Source organism: Bos grunniens, chromosome 1 (genome assembly GCF_055505025.1).
Source record: "Bos grunniens cultivar Pamir isolate PY7600 chromosome 1, Bosgru_T2T1.0, whole genome shotgun sequence".
NCBI lineage: Eukaryota > Metazoa > Chordata > Mammalia > Artiodactyla > Bovidae > Bos > Bos grunniens.
The window spans coordinates 85,629,017-85,651,069 of NC_141165.1; the positions used below are offsets into that span (position 1 = coordinate 85,629,017).

Consider the following 22,053-nt stretch of genomic DNA (forward strand, 5'->3'; position numbering starts at 1 on the left):
GCTGCTACAGCTGCTGACATCTCTGCCTTTCTCTTGGCCTTTGCCTCATTGAAAGGTAACTGTTGGAGCTGTAGCCCTAAAAACAGAAAGAAGTAGGAAGGAGGAAAGGGTGTGGTTTATAAAGCTACACTGCATCTGCTTATATTTACTTAGTAGTGGATCATCGAAAAAGCAAGAGAGTTCCAGAAAAACATCTATTTCTGCTTTATTGACTATGACAAAGCCTTTGACTATGTGAATCACAATAAACTGTGGAAAATTCTTCAAGAGATGGGAGTACCAGACCACCTGACCTGCCTCTTGAGAAACTTGTATGCAGGTCAGGAAGCAGCAGTTAGAACTGGACATGGAACAACAGACTGGTTCCAAATAGGGAAAGCAGTACATCAAGGCTGTATATTGTCACCCTGCTTATTTAAGTTCTATGCAGAGTACATCATGAGAAACGCTGGACTGGAAGAAGCACAAGCTGGAATCAAGATTGCCAGGAGAAGTATCAGTAACCTCAGATATGCAGATGACACCACCCTTATGACAGAAAGTGAAGAGGAACTAAAAAGCCTCTTGATGAAAGTGAAAGTGGAGAGTGAAAAAGTTGGCTTAAAGCTCAACATTCAGAAAACTAGGATCATAGCATCTGGTCCCATCACTTCATGAGAAATAAATGGGGAAACAGTGGAAACAGTGTCAGACTTTATTTATTTGGGCTCCAAAATCACTGCAGATGGTGACTGCAGCCATGAAATTAAAAGATGCTTACTCCTTGGAAGGAAAGTTATGGCCAACCTAGATAGCATATTAAAAAGCAGAGACATTACTTTGCCAACAAAGGTCCGTCTAGTCAGGGCTATGGTTTTTCCAGTGGTCATGTATGGATGTGAGAGTTGGACTGTGAAGAAAGCTGAGCGCCGAAGAATTGATGCTTTTGAACTGTGGTGTTGGAGAAGACTCTTTTGAGAGTCCCTTGGACTGCAAGGAGATCCAACCAGTCCATTCTAGAGGAGATCAGTCCTGGGTGTTCATTGGAAGGAATGATGCTAAAGCTGAAACTCCAATACTTTGGCCCCCTCATGCAAAGAGTTGACTCATTGGAAAAGACCCTGATGCTGGGAGGGATTGGGGGCAGGAGGAGAAGGGGATGACAGAGGATGAGATGGCTGGATGGCATCACCGACTCGATGGACATGAGTTTGAGTGAACTCTGGGAGTTGGTGATGGACAGGGAGGCCTGGCGTCCTGCGATTCATGGGGTTGCAAAGAGTTGGACACAACTGAGCAGCTGAACTGAACTGAACTGAAGGGAAAGTAGGAAATTTAGTATTTAGCTTTTATAGCCCCTATATTAGAGAAAAGCAAAGAAAACATTGTAATATTAGGTCAGACAACTTACAGAGTCTGAGTTAATGATAAGTGCAATTTTTTTAAACTGAAATCTGATTAATTGCAACATCTGCTAATAGATGTTGCTAATCAGTGGTATGTCTGTTTAGTTGAAATAAAATAGTAAGGTCCAGTTGGAGCTCTCTTCACTTCTTTTACTTCTTTGCTACAATCTTCAGAAGCAAAAGTAAACTTTCAAAAACCTATTTTTGGATTTGTTCTGCTGAAGTATAAGGAGCATGTCCCTTTAGCCTTAGAAGGTTCCTTCAAACCAGTTTACTAAGCATTAATAGGTGAGTTAAAATATTCTTTCTTAAGAATACATTTTCAAAATAGACACAAATTGAGGAATATTCTAATGAATGACCAATAGCAAACTGTTCCTTTTAATTGGTTAAGAATAATTTTTAACAGTAATGTTAAATACCTTATGTTAAAGCACAAGTTCCATCTGATATATTTTTTCTAACATTGAATATACTTTTTTCTTGGCTTTGTTGCAAGACTTTGACACTGAACGGATATCTTTAGTGTACTGTTCTGTTTTGGTGGTTTTTTTTTTTTTTGACCGCACCATGCAGCTTGTGGGACCTTAGTTCCCCAAACCTAGGCCCTCAGCAGTGAGAGCATGAAGCCCTAACCATTGGACTGATAGGGAATTCCCTGGAAACCTGAAAGATATTCTTCAGGACTTCAGTTAATTCTTCAGTCTTTCAGGATGCTGTGTTAAATTCCTTCCTTAAAGTGAATATTTTAATTAAATAATTATTTCATGTATTGGTAAATAGTTTCTAGTAGCAGTTTTCTGGAGAAGGCAATGGCACCCCACTCCAGTACTCTTACCTGGAAAATCCCATGGGCGGAGGAGCCTGGTAGGCTGCAGTCCATGGGGTCGTGAAGAGCCGGACACGACTGAGCGACTTCCCTTTCACTTTTCACTTTCATGCATTGGAGAAGGAAATGGCAACCCACTCCAGTGTTCTTCCCTGGAGAATCCCAGGGATGGGGGAGCCTGGTGAGCTGCCATCTATGGGGTCGCACAGAGTCGGACATGACGGAAGTGACTTAGCAGCAGCAGGAGCAGCATGATGATGTATTCGACTTGCCAGGTGGCGCTAGTGTGAAGAACATGCCTGCCAATGCAGGAAACATAAGAGACATGGGTTAGATCCCCTGGAGGATCTTCTAGTATTCTTGCCTGGAGAATTCCATGGATAGAGGAGCCTGGCGGGCTGCAGTCCATAGGATCACCAAGAGTCGGACACGACTGAAGCGACTGAGCACGCACGCACGCACGTGGTGATGTATTAATGTCTAGGCTTTCAGTTTCTTTATTTGAAAATTTATTACCTTTGAATGGACTTTTTCTTATATTCCTTTAAGAATGTATTGTTTTTAAATATATATATATATATATGTAATTTTCTTTTTCACAATTGTTACAAATGGGAAACTTGACAAGTTTTGAAAGGATATACTTAAATTTAAGACAAGCACCACTTGTTTGATTATATAACATTGAAATAGTGGAATTGTTTCAGGAAGTTACAACAGTATATATGTCTTTTATAATTTTAAAAAGAAAATTATAATTTTCAGTCATTAATTGATTGATTCATTCATTCATGCATTCTCCCATTATTCATTCATTCAGTGATTATCTGTGCTTTGGAAATATAGCAGTGAACAAAGGAAATGCTGCTCTAATTAGAAATTCTGTCAGCAAGAATGTTGGGATAAAAACTCAGTAAGAATAACTGTAGTGTGCATAATTAATGATTTTGCTTTTTAGGCTCTCTATTAGTTTGCTAAAGCTGTTGTTACAAAATATACACTGAATGGCTTAAACAACAAAGTTTTATTTTCTCTCTCTTCTGGAAGCTGAAATCCAACATGCTGGCAGAATTGACATTTTTCTCTTAGATCTCTTTCTCTGTAGTTTGCAGATGGCAGTCCTTTGGCGACCTTTTATCATCCAGTTTCCTTTGTGCACAGGTGCCCCCTGGTGTTTCTCTCAGTGTGTTCACATTTCTTCTTAGAAGAACACCAGTCGTATTGGATTATTATACCCTACTGGCTTCATTTTAACAGAATCATTTCTTAAAAAGCCCTGTCTTGAAATACAATCCTATTCTAAGGTACTGGGACCCTAGGACTTCAACAGATGAATTTTGGATTGTACAGTTCAACCCCAAACAAGGACCTTACTAAGGAAAAATTAGAATTCAAAGTTCTACAAACATGTAAGGGAAGTTTTGAATGTAAAGCATTTATGATATATCACATCCTGGAAAACATTTCATTATGAAGTTTGCTGAGCATTCGTAAACCTTGTTTGAACATACTCTATCAGTAGTGATTGCCCAAAGAATAAGTAAGGGTGCTCTGATTTTTAAATATTTATTTTAAAAATTACTTGAATTTTTCAGATTAAGAAAGTCAGTGCAGCCTCTCCTTCTCAGTTTGGCCACCCTATTCCTATTTGCTACTACCAAAGAAGAAATTTCTTGATCTTATATTTGGGAATGGAAGGTAGGAAAGAAGATACAGAATATTTTGGTATTCTGAGTTTTAATTTCAAAACAGTATTATCTATATGCATATATGCATGTATATGTGTGTTTGGCTGTCTATGTTTGGGGGAACCTAACATAATTTATATTGTAAGGATTTCAAGTTTTTAAACAAGGAAAAAGTACTGATATTTGGAATACAACCTGTTCATCAGTTGGAAATTATCTGTAAAATTGTGTAGCAATAGAAGTTGTAGTTCCTGATTCATCCTGCAGAGAAAGAAAATAGTAACTTTTGTTCAACAGTGTGTTTTGAGGAGTGAAGCAAATTGAGTGTTTTCCTGGACTTGAAGTCCAAGAGTGTGTTTGTTCTGATAGTATAGCTATGGGGATTTTTGTTTAAAGGGAAAACAAATTTACTTTAAACTATCTTTGCCATTTACTAGAATTAAAAATACATATAAAAGAAATCTTCCCCTGAATTTCATACACTGCTGGGAGCTCCTGGCAGAATTTTTAAAGGTATCCTCAGTTGGTTTTAGAGGGAAAAAAGCCATGCAAGTTTGACATATTTCACAAATTTTTTTCTTTCTTTTTAATTGAAGTATCAGATCAGATCAGTCGCTCAGTCGTGTCCGACTCTTTGCGACCCCATGAATCGCAGCACGCCAGTTGATTTATAATATTAGTTTTGGATGTACAACATATGTCAGTCTTTTCATAGATTATACTCAATTTAACGTTATTATAAAATATTGGTATTATTCCCCATACTGTACCATATGTCCTTATAGCTTACTTATTTTACACTTAGTAATTTGTGCCTCACATTTAAAGTGAGTAATAATTCTTGTAAATTCCATTATGTTCTTTACATTATTCTCATAAAGGTAGGTATCTGCTGTACAGACTGCCTTGTCATTTCTCTTAGCTAACAATCACTTAACCCTCCATGTACCTGGAAAATTATTCCTCATTCTTTGTGGGCCTTTTATTTTTTTGTTACTATTTTTATTTTTGAATACTTTGTCATTTTATAATAATTTAAGAGGAATAATGAAACACTTCATTAGAAATTTTAATTAGAATCTAAACATAATGAATACAATTTTAAAAATTAGCTTTACTATAATTGACATACAATAAACTGTACGTATTAAAAGAGTACAATTTTACAGGTTTTGACATGCGTATACACCTTTGAAACCATCATTATAATTGAGGTAGTGAACATATCCATCTCTCCTGTAAGTTTCCTTCTTTCAATCCCTTACTCTTGTCCTTCTCCCAGACTACTACTGGTTTAATTTCTAGATTATAGATTAGTTTGACTCTTCTAGAGTTTTATATAAATGAAATAATAAAATATATTCTATTTTATAACCTAGCTTCTTTCAGATTATTTTGTGTTTCACCAACATTGTCCCCTATATCAGTGATTCCTTTGTTATTTATTTATTTTTTTTGGCCGAGAACTATTCTATGTATATAGCACATTTTGTTTTGAAGATATTTATATCCAAAATATAAATTTCTTTGGAGAAATGTCTGTTTAAATCCTTTGCCCATTTGAAAATTGTGTTGTCTTTTTATTGTTGAGTTGAAAGCCTTCCTTGTATATTTTGGATACTTACCTTATGCACTGTTTGTAGATAGCCTTATCAAATACATGATTTGCAGATATTTTCTCCTGTTCTGTGAGTTATTTTTTCACCTTTCTAATAGTGACCTTTACTGATCAAAAAAGTTTTTTCATATATGCTAAGTCACTTCAGTCGTGTCCGACTCTGTGCAACCCCATAGACGGCAGCCCACCAGGCTCTGCTGTCTCTGGGATTCTCCAGGCAGGAACATTGGAGTGGGTTGCCATTTCCTTCTCCAATGTAGGAAAGTGAAAAGTGAAAGTGAAGTCGCTCAGTCATGTCCGACTCTTAGCAACCCCATGGACTACAGCCCACCAGGCTCCTCCGTCCATGGGATTTTCCAGGCAAGAGTACTGGAGTGGGGTGCCATATGAAGTCAGATTTATCTGTTGTTCCTCCCACCCCCTTTTTGGTGGCTTGTGTTTTAAATGTCATGCCTAAGAAACCACTGGCTAATACAATGTTGCCTTTTCAGACTGTTCATGGGGTTTTCAATGGCAAGAATACTGGAGTGGTTTGCCATTCCTTCTAAAAAGATTATGCTCAAAATCCTTCAAGGTAGACTTCAGCAGTATGTGAACCGAGAACTTCCAGATGTACAAGCCTTTCGAAAAGGCACAGAGGAACCAGAAATTAAATTGCCAGCATTCATTGGATCATAGAGAAAGCCAGGGAATTCCAGAAAAACATGTACGTCATTGACTACACTAAAGCCTTTGACTGTGTGGATTACAACTGAGGAAAAATTCTTAAAAGAGATGGAAATACCAGACTACCTGACCTGTCTCCTGAGAAACTTGTATGCATGTCAAGAAGCAACAGTTAGAATCTTAAATGGAACAACTGACGGGTTCAAAAATGGGAAAGGAGTATGACAAGGCTGTGTATTATCACCCTGTTTATTTTAACCTCTGTGCAGAGTACATCATGTGAAAAACCAGGCTGGATGAATCACAAGCTGGAATCAAGATTGCTGGGAGAAATATGAACAGCCTCAGACATGTAGATGATACCACTCTAATGGCAGAGAGTGAAGACAAACTAAAGAGCCTCTTGATGAGGGTGAAAGAGGAGAGTAAAAAAGCTGGCTTAAAACTCAGCATTCGAAAAACTAAGATCATGGCATCTGGTCCCATCACCTCATGGCAAATAGATGGGGAAACAGTGGAAGCAATGACAGATTGTATTTTCTTGGGCTCCAGAATCACTGCAGATGATGACTACAGCCATGAAATAAAAGACACTTGCTCCTTGGAAGGAAAGCTATGACAAGCCCTAGACAGTGTATTAAAAAGGAGAGACATCATTTTGCTGACAAAGGTCCATATACTTAAAGCTATGGTTTTTCCAGTAGTTATGTATAGATGTAAGATCTGGACCAAGAAGAAGGCAAAGTGCCAAAGAATGTTTTTGAAGACTCTTGAGAGTCCCTTGGACTGCACAATCAAACCAGTCCATCCTAAAGGAGATCAACCCTGAATATTCATTGGAAGGACTGATGCCGAAGCTCCAATACTTTGGCCACCTGACGCAAAGAGCTGACTCATTGGAAGAGACCGTGATTCTGGGAAAGATTGAGGGCAGCAGGAGAAGAGCGTGACAGAGGATGAGATGGTTGGATGGCATCACTGACTCAGCGGACAGGAGTTTGAGCACACTCCAGGAGTGGATGAAGGACAGGGAAGCCTGCCGTACTGCAGTCCATGGGGTCACAAAGAGTCAGACTTAGGTACTGAACAATAACACAAGGTTGCAAAGATTTGTACTTAATTTTCTTAAGACTTTTATGGTTTTAATTCTTACATTTAGGTCTTAATTCATTTTGAACTAGCCTTTTATATATCATGTGAGAAAGAGCTCTAATACAACTTTTTTTTGCATCCAGGTGTTGAAAATGTATCCCTTTCTCATTAAATTTTCTTAGTACTCATGCTGAAAATCAGTTGACCATAAATCTTAGGATACGTTTCTGGACTGTTAATTCTCTGTGTCTATCCTTGTGCTGGTATCACAATCTTGATTCATACAGTTTTGAAGGAAGTTTTAAAATTGTTAAGTGTTAGTCCTCTACTTTCTTCTTCTGTTTCAAGACTGTTTTGACTATTTTGGGTCTTTTGCAGACCTTCCTGAGTATTAGGCTCAGCTTGTTAATTTTGAAGAAAGCCAGATGGGATTTTGATTGGGATTGCATTGAGTGATATATGAAAAACTTTTAATTGCTTTTGGAGGATGATACGAAGCCAATTTTTTATCTCACTTGAATACTGGTAGATAAAAGAACATGTTATTCATGTGTGAACCATACCAACAGGTAACCAAATAATGAAGACAACTCTTACATATTTGTGTGTGTGTGTGTGTATCTTTTAATAAATGAAAAAAGAATAATAGATTATCATCATTTTGCAACCCTCATGGAGTGAATTGATTTAGGTATTGAGTATTAGGAGCTCCTAATATTGCAAAAAGATATAACCAGACATTATGTGTTACTTAATAGAAGAACACAGTACCATCTATAGTCTAGCCAAAAGGATTAAACATGAGACTGATCAAGCTATTGCATTCTGCTGCCAGTTTGCAGGAAGTACAGAAGCCAAGGATACTTCCCCTGGTGGCTCAGTGGTAAAGAATCCGCCTACCAATGCAGGAGACATGGGTTTGATCCCTGGGTTAGGAAGATCCCCTGGGGAAGGAATGAGAACCCACTCCAGTATTCTTGCCTGGGAAATTCCATGCACGGAGGAGCCTGCTGCCCTGCAGTCCATGGAGTCACAAAAAAGTCTGACACAACTTAGCTACTAAACAACAACAAAAGCCAGGGGACCACACTGAATTGTTCCATGAATATGAAGTGATTATACTGGGAAGCCTACAGGTTAAATACCTTGAGTTTCTGAGTAATTCTGTGGAATATAAAGAGATCAAGGGGCAACTTATGTATTAGAAGATACATAAAATTTGGCGGGGGGAGTCTGAAAGATATAAAACAAGAAATGGTTCATTCTGAAAAGGAAAGAAAGAAATCACTAAAAATTTTATGTCTTTTGAAAAGTGAAAAGACAAAATTTTTAGTGATTTCTTTCCTTTTCAGAATTTCAGTGATTTCTTCTTTTGTTTTCAATCTTGTCGGACCCCTCCGAATTATGAATACATATGGACATTTATGGATATGCTTCGCAAACACATAATTGCATATACATACAATGTTTATACATACGTACACATAGATAAACTATCATTTTGCTTTAAAATGTTCAAAATGTGTTTGTTAGTTTTGAAACATGCTTTCCTCATTCAGTAGTTGTGTCTTCATCTTTTCCCCTTAGAAGAGGTAACTTTTTACCTAATTTAACTTCCACATAACATTTCCTTTCATATTATTGCTAACATAATTTTAAAAAAAATTAATGATACGCAGCTTATTTCCAATTTTTCTTTATTTCAAGCTAATCTATAGTGAATATTCTTCTGCATGTATTTCTCCCTAAGCTAAGTTGTGGAGTATCTTTAAAGCTGAAAATATAGTAACAAGTTTCCTTCCTTATAGTGTATCTATTGTTAAGGTATCAGATCAGATCAGATCAGTCGCTCAGTCGTGTCCTACTCTTTGCGACCCCATGAATCGCAGCACGCCAGGCCTCCCTGTCCATCACCGCTCCCAGAGTTCACTCAGACTCACGTCCATCGAGTCAGTGATGCCATCCAGCCATCTCATCCTCTGTCGTCCCCTTCTCCTCCTGCCCCAATCCCTCCCAGCATCAGGGTCTTTTCCAATGAGTCAACTCTTCGCATGAGGGGGCCAAAGTACTGGAGTTTCAGCTTTAGCATCATTCCTTCCAAAGAAATCCCAGGGCTGATCTCTTTCAGAATGGACTGGTTGGATCTCCTTGCAGTCCAAGGGACTCTCAAGAGTCTTCTGCAACACACCACAGTTCAAAAGCATCAATTCTTCAGCGCTCAGCCTTCTTCACAGTCCAACTCTCACATCCATACATGACCACTGGAAAAACCATAGCCTTGACTAGATGGACCTTTGTTGGCAAAGTAACGTCTCTGCTTTTGAATATGCTATCTAGGTTGGTCATAACTTTGCTTCCACGGAGTAAGCGTCTTTTAATTTCATGGCTGCAGTCACCATCTGTAGTGATTTTGGAGCCCAGAAAAATAAAGTCTGACACTGTTTCCACTGTTTCCCCATCTATTTCCCATGAAGTGTTGAGACTGGATGCCATGATCTTCGTTTTCTGAATGTTGAGCTTTAAGCCCACTTTTTCACTCTCCACTTTCACTTTCATCAAGAGGCTTTTTAGTTCCTCTTCACTTTCTGCCATAAGGGTGGTGTCATGTGCATATCTGAGGTTATTGATATTTCTCCCAGCAGTCTTGATTCCAGCTTGTGTTTCTTCCAGTCCAGTGTTTACCATGATGTACTCTGCATATAAGTTAAATAAACAGGGTGACAATATACAGCCTTGACATACTCCTTTTCCTATTTGGAACCAGTCTGTTGTTCCATGTCCAGTTCTAACTGTTGCTTCCTGACCTGCATACAGATTTCTCAAGAGGCAGATCAGGTGGTCTGATATTCCCACCTCTTTCAGACTTTTCCCCAGTTTACTGTGATCCACACAGTCAAAGGCTTTGGCATAGTCAATAAAGCAGAAATAGATGTTTTTCTGGAACTCTCTTGCTTTTTCCATGATCCAGCGGATGTTGGCAATTTGATCTCTGGTTCCTCTGCCTTTTCTAAAACCAGCTTGAACATCAGGAAGTTCACGGTTCACATATTGCTGAAGCCTGGCTTGAAGAATTTTGAGCATTACTTTACTAGCGTGTGAGATGAGTGCAATTGTGCGGTAGTTTGAGCATTCTTTGGCATTGCCTTTCTTTGGGATTGGAATGAAAACTGACCTTTTCCAGTCCTGTGGCCACTGCTGAGTTTTCCAAATTTGCTGGCATATTGTTAATGTATAGAAATGTTTAATTTTGCTTTCACTAATTTGAGCATATAAACTGTTAAGTTTTGTAAGTATGTCTGTGTTAACTTTAATCTTACTCAGGACAAAGTTAGTAAATTCTTTTCAGTGGTTTTGAAAAAAATTAAAGTCTACATGTAAAAATAGATTGCTTATATCCTGTTGATTTCTTTTGTTGATGTTGATGGTTGTTGTTTTCTGTGTGATTGTACCATTTCACAGAAGGATATAGTTTAAAAAGTGATGCTGGAAGTTGTGTAGTAACTTTCAGTGGTCAAATTCATAGTTAAGTTTTTAAATATATATTTTACAATATATATGTTTGTCAGTATACCACAAATATTTATATTCCTCACTAGTGCTGTTTCTTCTAAGAGTAGTTCCTGGAAGTATAATTACTAGAGAAGTAGAAATATTTTCAGGACTTTTAAAACATTTTTCCAGATTGTCCACCAGGAGAAGACCTCTACCAGGAAGCCCATTTCTCTGAATGTTGGCATTGTAATTTTTACTTCCTAAAAAAGATGAGCATGTTTTCCTTTAAGTTTACAGACCCAATTGTATGTCTTTTGTGAGTATCCCTTTATTATGTTTGTTGACTCATATTCTACCCCCCCGTGATTTATAAGAGCCAGCCTGTAGGCTAATAATCCTGTTTGTTGTTGTTGTTTTTTTTCTGTTTGTTGTTTTAAACATTTGTTTTCTTTTGTGCCTTGTTTGTAATTTCTTTATATGTGTGTTTAATTTGGGGATGGGTAGCTAAGTTTCTTTTGGTTTTGTGTATGTGTTTACAGATTCCCAGCCTGGGATGAAAAACATACACTTTTATTTTCTTCCCATTCCTATAATTATGATTTCTTTTACTGCTGTGTATGGTATGAGGTAGATTTGGTTTTCTTAAAATTATGTTAATGTTTTAAAAAATAGAATGTGTGCGTGTACACATGAGAGAGAAAGAGGCAAAGATTTTTTTATAAGTAAAAGTATTGCTATCTAATAAATAATTTTCAGTTAGAATTTGAAAAGGCTGAGTTTTTTCATTTGTTTTTGTTTTTTGTTTGTTTTGGGTTTTTTTTGGTACAAGTTAATTGGATAAGAAGACCAGACTAAATTAGCTGACTTTGGCTTTGTATGTTGACTTCACTTACATATATCTTTAGAGATACAGTGTTCAGCTAACATTGGGTTAAAAAAATGGACAAATTAACGTTCAGTTTTCTTTTTCACCTAGCTTTGAAGTCTTATTTGTAGTTATTTTTTATTGTGGTAAAAATACATATGAGATTTACCACCTTAACCATTTTTGAGTTTGCAGTTCAATGGTATTAAATGCGTCTACATTGTTGAACAACCATAACCACCATCCATTCCCATAACTTTTAATCTAGTAAAACTGAAATTCTATGCCTGTTGAACAGTAACTCAGAATTTTCTCCTCCCACCAGCCCATGACAACCACCATTCTACTTTCTGTCTTTATGATTTTGACCACTTTAAGTACCTCATGTAAGTGGAGTCATACAGTATTTGTCTTTTTTGTGACTGGTTTATTTCACTAGCATAATGTCTACAAGGTTCATCCATGTTGTAACATATTACAGAATTTCCTTCATTAGGGCTGAAAAATATTCCATTGTGTATATATACCTCATTTTGCTTATCCATCCATCCATTGGTAGATCCTTGGGTTTTTTCCATGTTTTAGTTACTGTGAATGATGCTGCTGTAAACACTGGTGTAGAACTCTCTCTTCAAGACCGTGCTTTCAGTTCTTTTGGTTATATGCTCAGAATTGGAATTCTTGGGTCATATGGTAATCATATTTTCAATTTTTTTAGGAACCACCGTACTATTTTCTACGGTGGCTATACTGTTTTACATTTATACCAGTAGTGCAAAGCGTTCTGATTTCTCTACATCCTTACCAATGTTTGTTTTCTGGTTTTTTTTTAAACCAGTCTTTTTTAAAAAATAATTCTTTTATTGAACTATAGTTGATTTACAATGTTGTGTTAATTACTGCTGTACAGCAAAGTGATTCAGTTACGAATATACATCCTTTTTTTTATATATATATATATTCTTTTCATTCTTTTCCATTATGGTTTGTCATAGAATATTAAATATATTTCATGTATTTCTCTGTGTTATACAGTAGTACCTTGGCTGTTTTTTAGTAGTAGCTATTCCAATGATTGTCAGGTGGTACCTCATAGTTCTGATTTGCATTTCTCAAATGATAGTGATGTTGAGCATCTTTTCATGTGCTTACTGGCTCTTTGTATATCTTTTTTGGAGTTCTTTGCCCATTTTTTAATTGAATTGTTTTTGTTGAATTTTGGAAGTTTTCTATGTATTCTGGACATTAATCCCTTATCAGATATATCATTGGTAAATATTTTCTCCCATTTCTTTTTAGTCTCTGGATAGAGTCATTCGATACACAAAAACTTGTCAATTTTATGAAATCAAATTCATCTGTTTTTCTCTTTTGTTACTTCTGCCTTTGGTGTCATAGCCAAAAATTCATAGCCAAATGCAATATCTTAAAGTTTTTCCTCTAACAGTTTTATTCTTTTAAGTCTTACATTTATGCCCTTGATCCACCTTGAGTTAATTTTTGTATATAGTATTTCATAAGGGTTCAACTTCATCCTTTGATGTGTCAGTATGTGATTTTTGCAGCACCACTTGTTGAAAAGATTGTCTTTCACTACTGAATGGTCTTGGCACCCTGTGAAAAATAATGTGTGTGTGAGGGTCTTTTTCTGAATTCTGCTTCATTCCATTGGTCCATATGTCTCTCTTCATGCCAGTAACAAATTGTTTTGATTACTGTAACTTTGTAGTAAGTTTGAAATGAGAAAGAATGAGCCTTGCATCTTTAGTCTTTTTTTTTCATGGTTATTTTGGCTATTTGAATCCCTTTAGATCCAAATGAATTTTAGGATGGGTTTTTTAATTTCCATTAAAAATGTCATTGGGGTTTTGATAGGAATTGGGTTAAATTTGCAGTATTGCTTTAAGTAGTATTGACATCTTACCAATATTAAATCTTCAACCTATGAATGCAGGATGTGTTTCCATTTATTTATGTTGTCTTTAATTTTGTTTATCAATATTTTGTAGTTTTCATGGCCCAAGTCTTTTACCTTGTTGGTTGAATTCATTCCTGTTTTTTTAATGCTATTGTAAATAGAATTGTTTTCTTAGTTTTCAGATTGTATGTATATAGAAATACAACTGATAGTTAATAGAAATGCAGCTGATTTTTGTGTGTCAACTTTTGTAGGATATAAAACACTGTCCCATTGCTTTGCTGTATTCAGTAGTTCTGACAGCTTTTTTGCTGAGTCTTTATTGATAGAAGACAGAGATAATACTGCTTCTTCCTTTCCAACTTGATGCCTTTTATTTCTTCTTCTTGCCTTATTGTTCTGGCTACATCTTCCAGTACCATGTTGAACAGAGGTGGTAAAACTGATCCAAATTAAACACAATATACATCCAAGTTTTCCCCTGATGTTGCAAGCCTTCAGCAGACTTGAGATTGGCAAAATTATATCAGACAGATTATGCCTGTGCAGCCATTACTTAGGTGGAAGCAACAGATTGCTGGTGTTTCTTATTCTGCCATCTTCCCAGATTGTGGATTATTTTTAATAATCAGATAACTTTATTAAAATATTGGCATGACTTTAAAATGGAGAACCATGTCTCTCAGACTTTCTGTATTAAACCATAAAATACACTTTTCATGTAGCTAAATATTATTATTTGGGTAGTTATGAAAATCATGATTTGAATTGAATTCATGTTGCTTTTTAGAGCTTTCTCATATTTAATAATATTTTGTGTTTTACAGAAATACCGGTATCAGGATGAAGATACACCTCCTCAAGAGCACATTTCTCCACAAATCACTAATGAGGTGATAGGTCCAGAATTGGTTCATGTCTCAGAGAAGAACCTGTCAGAAATTGAAAACGTCCATGGATTTGTTTCTCACTCTCATATTTCACCAGTAAAGGTAAGATAATAACTTAATTTTGTTGCTATGAATTATTTGTTACTTTCGTTATTAATGTCACACATGCTTAGAGAGAACTGTTCTTTAATGTATGATTTTCTGACCTTAGTTTCTGGTTTTTATAGTTGTAAGAAATTTCATGTTATTTATTAGCATTCTAAAGATACTTAAAAACTGTATTTTATAAATAAATTTTATTCATTGATACGATCTTGAAGCCTAAGAGTTCTCATGAAGGAAATAGGTATTATATTTCAAATACCCACAATGAAATATTTTTAAACTTGTAAAAAACTAAATTAGTAGGTTCAGAAAAAGAGCTTAATGGTATCTTTGAAGTCCAATATGTGGCTTTACCTGACACCATCACCTTGTTTCTCCCCTCAGAAATAACCACCGTCCTGGTTTCACATGTTTAGATTTCTAATCAGTATATTGTTTCTTTTGCCTACTTTTGTTTTATATAATTGGAATTATACTATGTGTAATCTCAACTTACATTTTTTTGCTCAACATTATATTCTCAAAATTCATTATTTTCACTGCCCTAGAGTTTTCTTTTTATGAATATACTATAATTTACCTTACTTTTGATAGCTGTTATTTTCAGATTATTACTAGTGTTAAAAATGCGGTTAAAATTGTAGGTTATATATAACATCTTTACAGATAACACCAGATTATTTTTCCAACTGGTTGTATGATTTATATTTTCAACAGCAGTATGTAACAGTTTAAATTGATCTATAGTCTCATATTTTTTTTTTTTTGCCATTGTTTTGGATTTGAAGTAGCATCTTACTGTGATTTTAGTATTCATTGCACTATTTGATAATACTGATCATTTAGATTTCCTATTCTGTGACATACCTTCTCAAGAATTTTTTTCATTTTTGTATTGGATTTTTCCTTTTACTGATTTGTACAAGTTCACTATATATTCTAGATTCTAATCCTTTGTTAGTTGTATGTATTTTAAATAAGAATCATTTCCTACTAGTAGACCTTAAAGTGGCTTTTGTAATTCTCTTTGAGGGATGATTTCATATTACTGGTTAAAAAGTTTATATAGTATCACTAAGATTTTTAGTTAATAATTTTTCTAGGTATTTGTCCATTTCATATTTACTTTGAAATATTCTCAACATCCTATTTCTTTTTTGTCTACAGCATATTTAGGTGTAGCCCCTTTTTCATTCCTAGTATCATTGATTTATACCTTTTTCCCCCCTTGATTATTTTTGCCGAAGAAGGGTCACTTTCAGAGAACCATGTATTTTACTAGAAAACAGACTGATGGTTGCCAAGGGGAAGGGGGTTGGAGGAGGGATGGATTAGAACGTTGGGACTAGGAGAGGAAAGCTTTTATATATAGAATGGATAAACAAAAAGGTCCTCCTGTATAGCACAGAGAACTATATTCAGTATCCTATGATACTATCTGTCTATAAAACTATCTGTTTATCTACTGTGATAAACTATATGGTTTATCCTATGATAAACCATAATGGAAAGAGCATTAAAAATGTATATATGAAAAAAAATGTATATATATGTATAACTGAAGTACTTTGTTGTACAGCAGTGATTAATACAACATTGTAGATCAACTGTATACCTAAATAAGTAAATAAGAACATGTCTTTTAAAAGAAATCTTCTCCTGTGCTCCTCCCCCATGTACTGCCACACCCGCCCCCTTTCATATACACATACACATATATATATACACACACACATGCTTATGTACATGCTGCTGCTGCTAAGTCACTTCAGTCGTGTCCGACTCTGTGCGACCCCAGAGAGGGCAGCCCACCAGGCTCCCCCATCCCTGGGATTCTCCAGGCAAGAACACTGGAGTGGGTTGCCATTTCCTTCTCCAATGCCTGAAAGTGAAAAGTGAAAGTGAAGTCGCTCAGTCTTGTCCGACTCTTAGCGACCCATGGACTGCAGCCTACCAGGCTTCTCCGTCCACGGGATTTTCCAGGCAAGAGTCCTGGAGTGGGGTGCCACTGCCTTCTCCAGCTTATGTACATATATAAGTATAAATGTACATATGTAAATGTACACATGCTCCATATCAATCAAAGATTGTGTTTGACAGAGGCAGTCTGATCTTCTCCTGGAAGGATAAATGAAAGTAAAGTTACACAGGGGGAAAAAATCAGTTGGCAGAGACAGTTTTCCTTCTATTTATTTCCCTTTCTCCTCTTACCAATATTATTTTATTTTTTCCTACTTTCCATGAGTTTATTCTTTTTGGTTTTTTTCCCCCCTAGCTTCTCAGTTTGGTTGCTTATTACGTTATCAGCTTTTTCTAATGCTATTTGAATTTGTAAATTTTCCTTTAAATAGCACTTTATCTGTAACCTACAGGTTTAATATGCAATGTTTATCATCATTCAAGCTTTTTATTGCCATTGTGATTTTTCTTTGCCCCATGAGTTGTTTAAAAGTATTTTAATTGCATTGCATGCATGCTCAGTCATGTCTGACTCTTTGCAACCTTATGGACTGTAGTCAGTCAGTCTCCTCTGTCCATGGAATTTTCCAGGCAAGAATACTGGAGTAGGTTGCCATTTCCTGTTCCAGGGAATCTTCCCAACCCAGGGATTGAACCCATCTCCTGTGTCTCTCTCACTGGCAGGTGGATTCCTTACCACTGCACCATCTGGGAAGTTCCTATTATATCTTCTTTTCAATTTTATTTTTTCCTTTCCATTTTTCCTTCTAACTAGCTTAGAAGTTTTTCTGTTTCTTTTCCTTTAATGGTCATTCTAGAAATTGTTTTAGAAGCTTTAATATACATGTTTCACTTATAGAAATTTAAACAATAAATTTACTCTCATTTTGAACAACGAAAGAACCTTAGAAGACGAATTTTAAGCACTCCTTGCTTTCTATGCTGTTCTTATCAGCCTATGCCTATTTTCTCTTGACTGAATTAATAAAACCTATTTCTTTAGTTGAAAATCTCTCCAAGGTATGTATAATTCTTGTTTCTAATATTTTGGATTTTTGGTGATTATAATTGTTAAAAATTGTCCAAAGTCAGTTTGGACACACTCAAGCTCTCAGTTTTTTTTAGGTGTTTGATAGTTACTTCTGTAGGGATGCAGATTCTCATATAAGCAGACATTTAAACAGATAATGAGCCAGGTAGCATAAAGTATTATATATAGCCTCTTTTAAAAAATTTTATTTATTTGGCTGGGCTGGATCTTAGTTGTGGCATGTAGGATCTAGTTCCCTGACCAGGGGGGATTGAACCCAGTTCCCCTGCAGTGGACGCGTAGAGTCTTAGCCACTGGACCTCCAGGGAAGTCCTTAGCCTCTTTAAATATGATGAAGCCTCAACTTTCTGTTGTTGCATAAAATGCTCACTCTTGGCAAATAAAACAATATTCCAGAGACCAAGATTTTGTTACATAGAATTTCTAAACATCTTGGGGATTAAACCTAAGGTACCATCCCTAAGGCTCTAAGCCTCTTCAGAGACTTTTCTTTCCCTTGTACATGAGTGGATTGTGTCTTTAATTCAGCCAACCCATATAAATGAAGTATAATGAATTTCAGCAGTGAAAGCCCACTTCATTCATTATATTTGGGGAGCTTTTGGTGTTGATCAAAGATTGATACAACAAAATTCCTACAGAAGCCATTTACTTTATACTTAAATGTTAGCTGACTGGTCTAGGAATGTGAATTCTTGATTAGGACAACTGACTGTCCATTAAGTAATGGTTCTCAGCTGTGGCTGAACACTGAAATCACTTTAAAAAGTTTTAAAATTTATATCTCTGAGATTATGATTTAATTGTTCTGGGATAGAGTCTGGCTTTGGAGATTTATGACAGTTCTCTAGGTGTTTCTGGTAGATAACCACTGTTGAGAAACACTGCCCTAGAACTTAGCCTATTTGAACCACCATACACATCTTTACTGTCTGTCTTAAAGTGTTTTAAAGTAAATTTCTGACATCTCTTAATTTAACCCTCACTCTGCAGTGAGACAAAGTATTTACAGTTATTGAAAGAGAAAATGTTATTACTTTTTAAAAGATTTTCTCTCACTTGCTTCCTTAATTTGACTCCTTTTCTCCTGAAATTCTTACCATAAGAGAACTAAGTCAGTTTTGCCTTATTCTTTTGGTATCTGCTTTAAAAATGCTTTTGTACTTTGCAGTAGTTATTAAATGATAAAGGATTATATCTCTCATCGCATTTCCCCTCTTCTGGGCTTTTTAAAGACAAGTTTGACAGTTCAGTTCAGTTCAGTTGCTCAGTTGTGTCCGACTCTTTGCAACCCCATGGACTGCAGCACTCCAGGCCTCCCTATCCATCACCAGCTCCCGGAGCTTGCTCAAACTCATGTCCATCGAATCGGTGATGCCATCCAACCATTCATCCTCTTTCGTCCCCTTCTCCTCCCGCCTTCAGTCTTTCCCAGCATAAGGGTCTTTTCCAATCAGTCATTTCTTCACATCAGGTGGTCAAAGTATCGAAGCTTCAGCTTCAGCGGCAGTCCTTCCAATGAATATTCAGGACTGATTTCCTTTTAGGATTGACTGTTGGATCTCCTTGTAGTCCAAGGGACTCTCAAGAGTCCAACACCCCAGTTTAAAAGCATTAATTCTTTGGCACTAAGCCTTCTTTATGGTCCAGCTGTCACATCCATATGACTACTGGAAAAACCATAGCTTTGACTAGACAAACTTTGTCAGCAAAGTAATCAGAACGAGATCCAGTTTCCCCCACAGTCAATATCTCCCATCAGGAAGCTTCCATAAGCCTCTTATCCTTACTCATCAGAGGGCAGACAGAATGAAAACCACAATCACAACCACAAAACTAACCAAACTGATGACATGGACCACAGCCTTGTCCAACTCAATGGACAGCCTTGTCCACACAGCCATGCTGTGTGTAGGGCCACCCAAGACGGACAGGTCATGGTGGAGAGTTCTGACAAAATGTGGTCCACTGGAGAAGGGAATGGCAAACCACTTCAGTATTCTTGCCTTGAGAACACCATGAACAGTAGGAAAAGTTTGACAGGTTTATTTAAAGAAGTATGTTATGGAGCTTAAAATTTCCTTTATTATTAGTTATAAACCACACCTTTTTTATATTTTATCTTTTCTGAAATTGGCTTACATCTTACAGTTTGCTGGTGTTATACTATGCCATAGTGAAGTGGCAGTTTGAGTATTTGTATGCAAATCTTTGACAAATTTTGGTTAAAATCAAGAAAGTACTAGCCTCAAAGCATCTTAGTGTACTATGGTAATAATTCAACTGGTCTCATCGGAAAGCAGCTGAATCTATCAGTCCTTATATGCCATTATCTTGCTGTTTCTCATTTTGTTTTCTTGTATAAGATATTAACAGCATCAGTCTCTGCAATAGTTAGAGACTATTCTGGTGAAAAACTTCTGGTGCAGTTAGGTAGAGAAATGGGATATCATCATTGTATTCTCCGTTTTTCTTGCTGGCTCTCTTGATTTATATCTGGGAACTGATAAGGATTTTCTTTACCAGTAGAAGAAATTATCTAACTTCTCTTTAACCTGTTTGTAAGTAATACTTTACATCTTACTGTTTTTAATGACAGGTTTTTTTCCTATTATAAACTTGTTTTACACATTTTCTCATGTTAAATTAAAAAAAATCTGATACATAATATTACATAGTATATTTGTACTTTGATTTGATGAACACTTCTGCTGTTCACTATTTGTTGTTTCCATTTTTACTAGGTTTCATAAAGAAGGCTGCAGTGAATCATCTTTGGGGCATCTAAAGTATGTTAGGTCATTTTCTTAGAATGGTTTTCCAGAAGTCAAATTACTGGGTCAGAAATTTTGATAGACTGGATTTTTGAGAGACTATTTTCTGATACATTTGTAATTTAAGAATTATTATAACTGTACCATTTGGGGTATTTCTTCCTGCTTCTCTGTCTCATGCATAGATTAAAATTTGAGGAGGGAGCATAGAACTGGGGTAGTATAATAGCAAAATGGTTAAGGTTACTTTGTGTTAGAAAACCAAATTTTTAAAAAACAGCCTTATTTTGACATAAGGCAAGTTTTAATTTTTAAAAATTTTTACAAATAGCTGCAAATATTTTAGGAAGCTTAATAATGAAGTATATTTTATTTAAAATATATATAAGATTACCAGATTAGCAGTCTTTTTTTTTTTAACTAATATAAAGAGCTTCTCCACTTTTATAGTATTGTGATTGGAATGAAGCAAATAACACTCTACTATACACAGAGCTCAGTATATGAATTATTATTTTTTTAATTTGAAAAGTTACCTTTGAATAGTAGTAATTTGCTGAGTAGAATGTAAATTAGACGCTGCTTTTGTTGTTCACAATTCTTATGAATGTTAATAGAAAAATAAGATTGCTTTAAAAATCAACTGTTAGAATATTAATTTTGTTTATTAAATAATATACATTTAGCATTTATTAAACATCTGTGCTGGTAAGTTTGTTAAACTTTAATGATTGGTATTTTTTATGGAGAGATATTATAACATGGTATGATGTAACGTGAAAAAGAGAGAAATTAAATTCTTGAAGTATTCTAAAAAAGAAAGGTGACATTTGGACAAGTGCTGAAGGATGTGTACAAGATGCCAATTCAGAGAAGACAGTTACTGGAGAAAATAAGTACCGTGGGAGGGTGATTGTCTGAGGAAACTGTAAAAATGCAGTAAAGTTCATGAACTGTAGCTGATGTTTAGGATGGTTGTTAGGAAATTGAGGACAAGGTAAGAAAGACCTTGATCCTGAGCTTATGAGTGGCCCTCTGAAGGTTTTGCCACCATGAAACGTGCTGTGAAATAATCTGTCAAGGTGTTGTAGTGCTAATGCGGATTCTCTTTACTGAAGTAATGAATGAAATAAGATAGTGATTGAAAGTTACTTAATTCTGTTATTAGCATAAAATATAAAAGTATGATTTGGACTTTTCCTGGCAGTCCAGTGGTTTAGAATGCGTGCACTGCAGGTGGCACTGGTTTAAATCCCTGCTTGGGAAACTAAAATGCCATTTGGTGCAGCCAAAAAAAAAGTGATTATTTTTAAAAAGTAGTTGTGATTTAGGACTCTAAAAGGGAAGTTTCTTGCCAGTGCTAAACAGTTTCAAGAAAGAAGTTGGCAACATAATGTTGAAAAATCCTAACCTGAAGGATATGAACATAGTGGGTAGATTTTTGTGGCATATGAGAATCTTTAAGGTTGATTTTAAACAGTTCTAAATATAGTCATGCGAAGAGTTGACTCGTTGGAAAAGACTATGATGCTGGGAGGGATTGGGGACAGGAGGAGAAGGGGACGAAAGAGGATGAGATGGGTGGATGGCATCACTGACTCGATGGACTTGAGTTTGCGTGAACTCCAGAGTTGGTGATGGACAGGGAGGCCTGGTGTGCTGCAATTCATGAGGTCGCAAAGAGTCGGACACGACTGAGTGGCTGGACTGAACTGAACTGA

General features: G+C 36.0%; 1 protein-coding gene across 28 annotated transcripts in view; it reads left to right on the plus strand.

Annotated features, from left to right (window-relative positions):
- DLG1 (discs large MAGUK scaffold protein 1) overlaps nucleotides 1–22,053 on the plus strand; it is a 274,757-nt gene that overhangs the window by 79,437 nt on the left and 173,267 nt on the right. For all 28 annotated transcript variants that reach the window (XR_015163762.1, XR_015163769.1, XR_015163766.1 and 25 more), the window contains exon 5: nucleotides 14,381–14,545. Coding sequence is in view for 22 of the 28 variants with exons in the window: in XM_086399739.1 (XP_086255865.1) it covers nucleotides 14,381–14,545 (165 nt within the window). In the remaining 6 variants the exon portion in view is untranslated. The remainder of the gene's footprint in view (nucleotides 1–14,380; nucleotides 14,546–22,053) is intronic.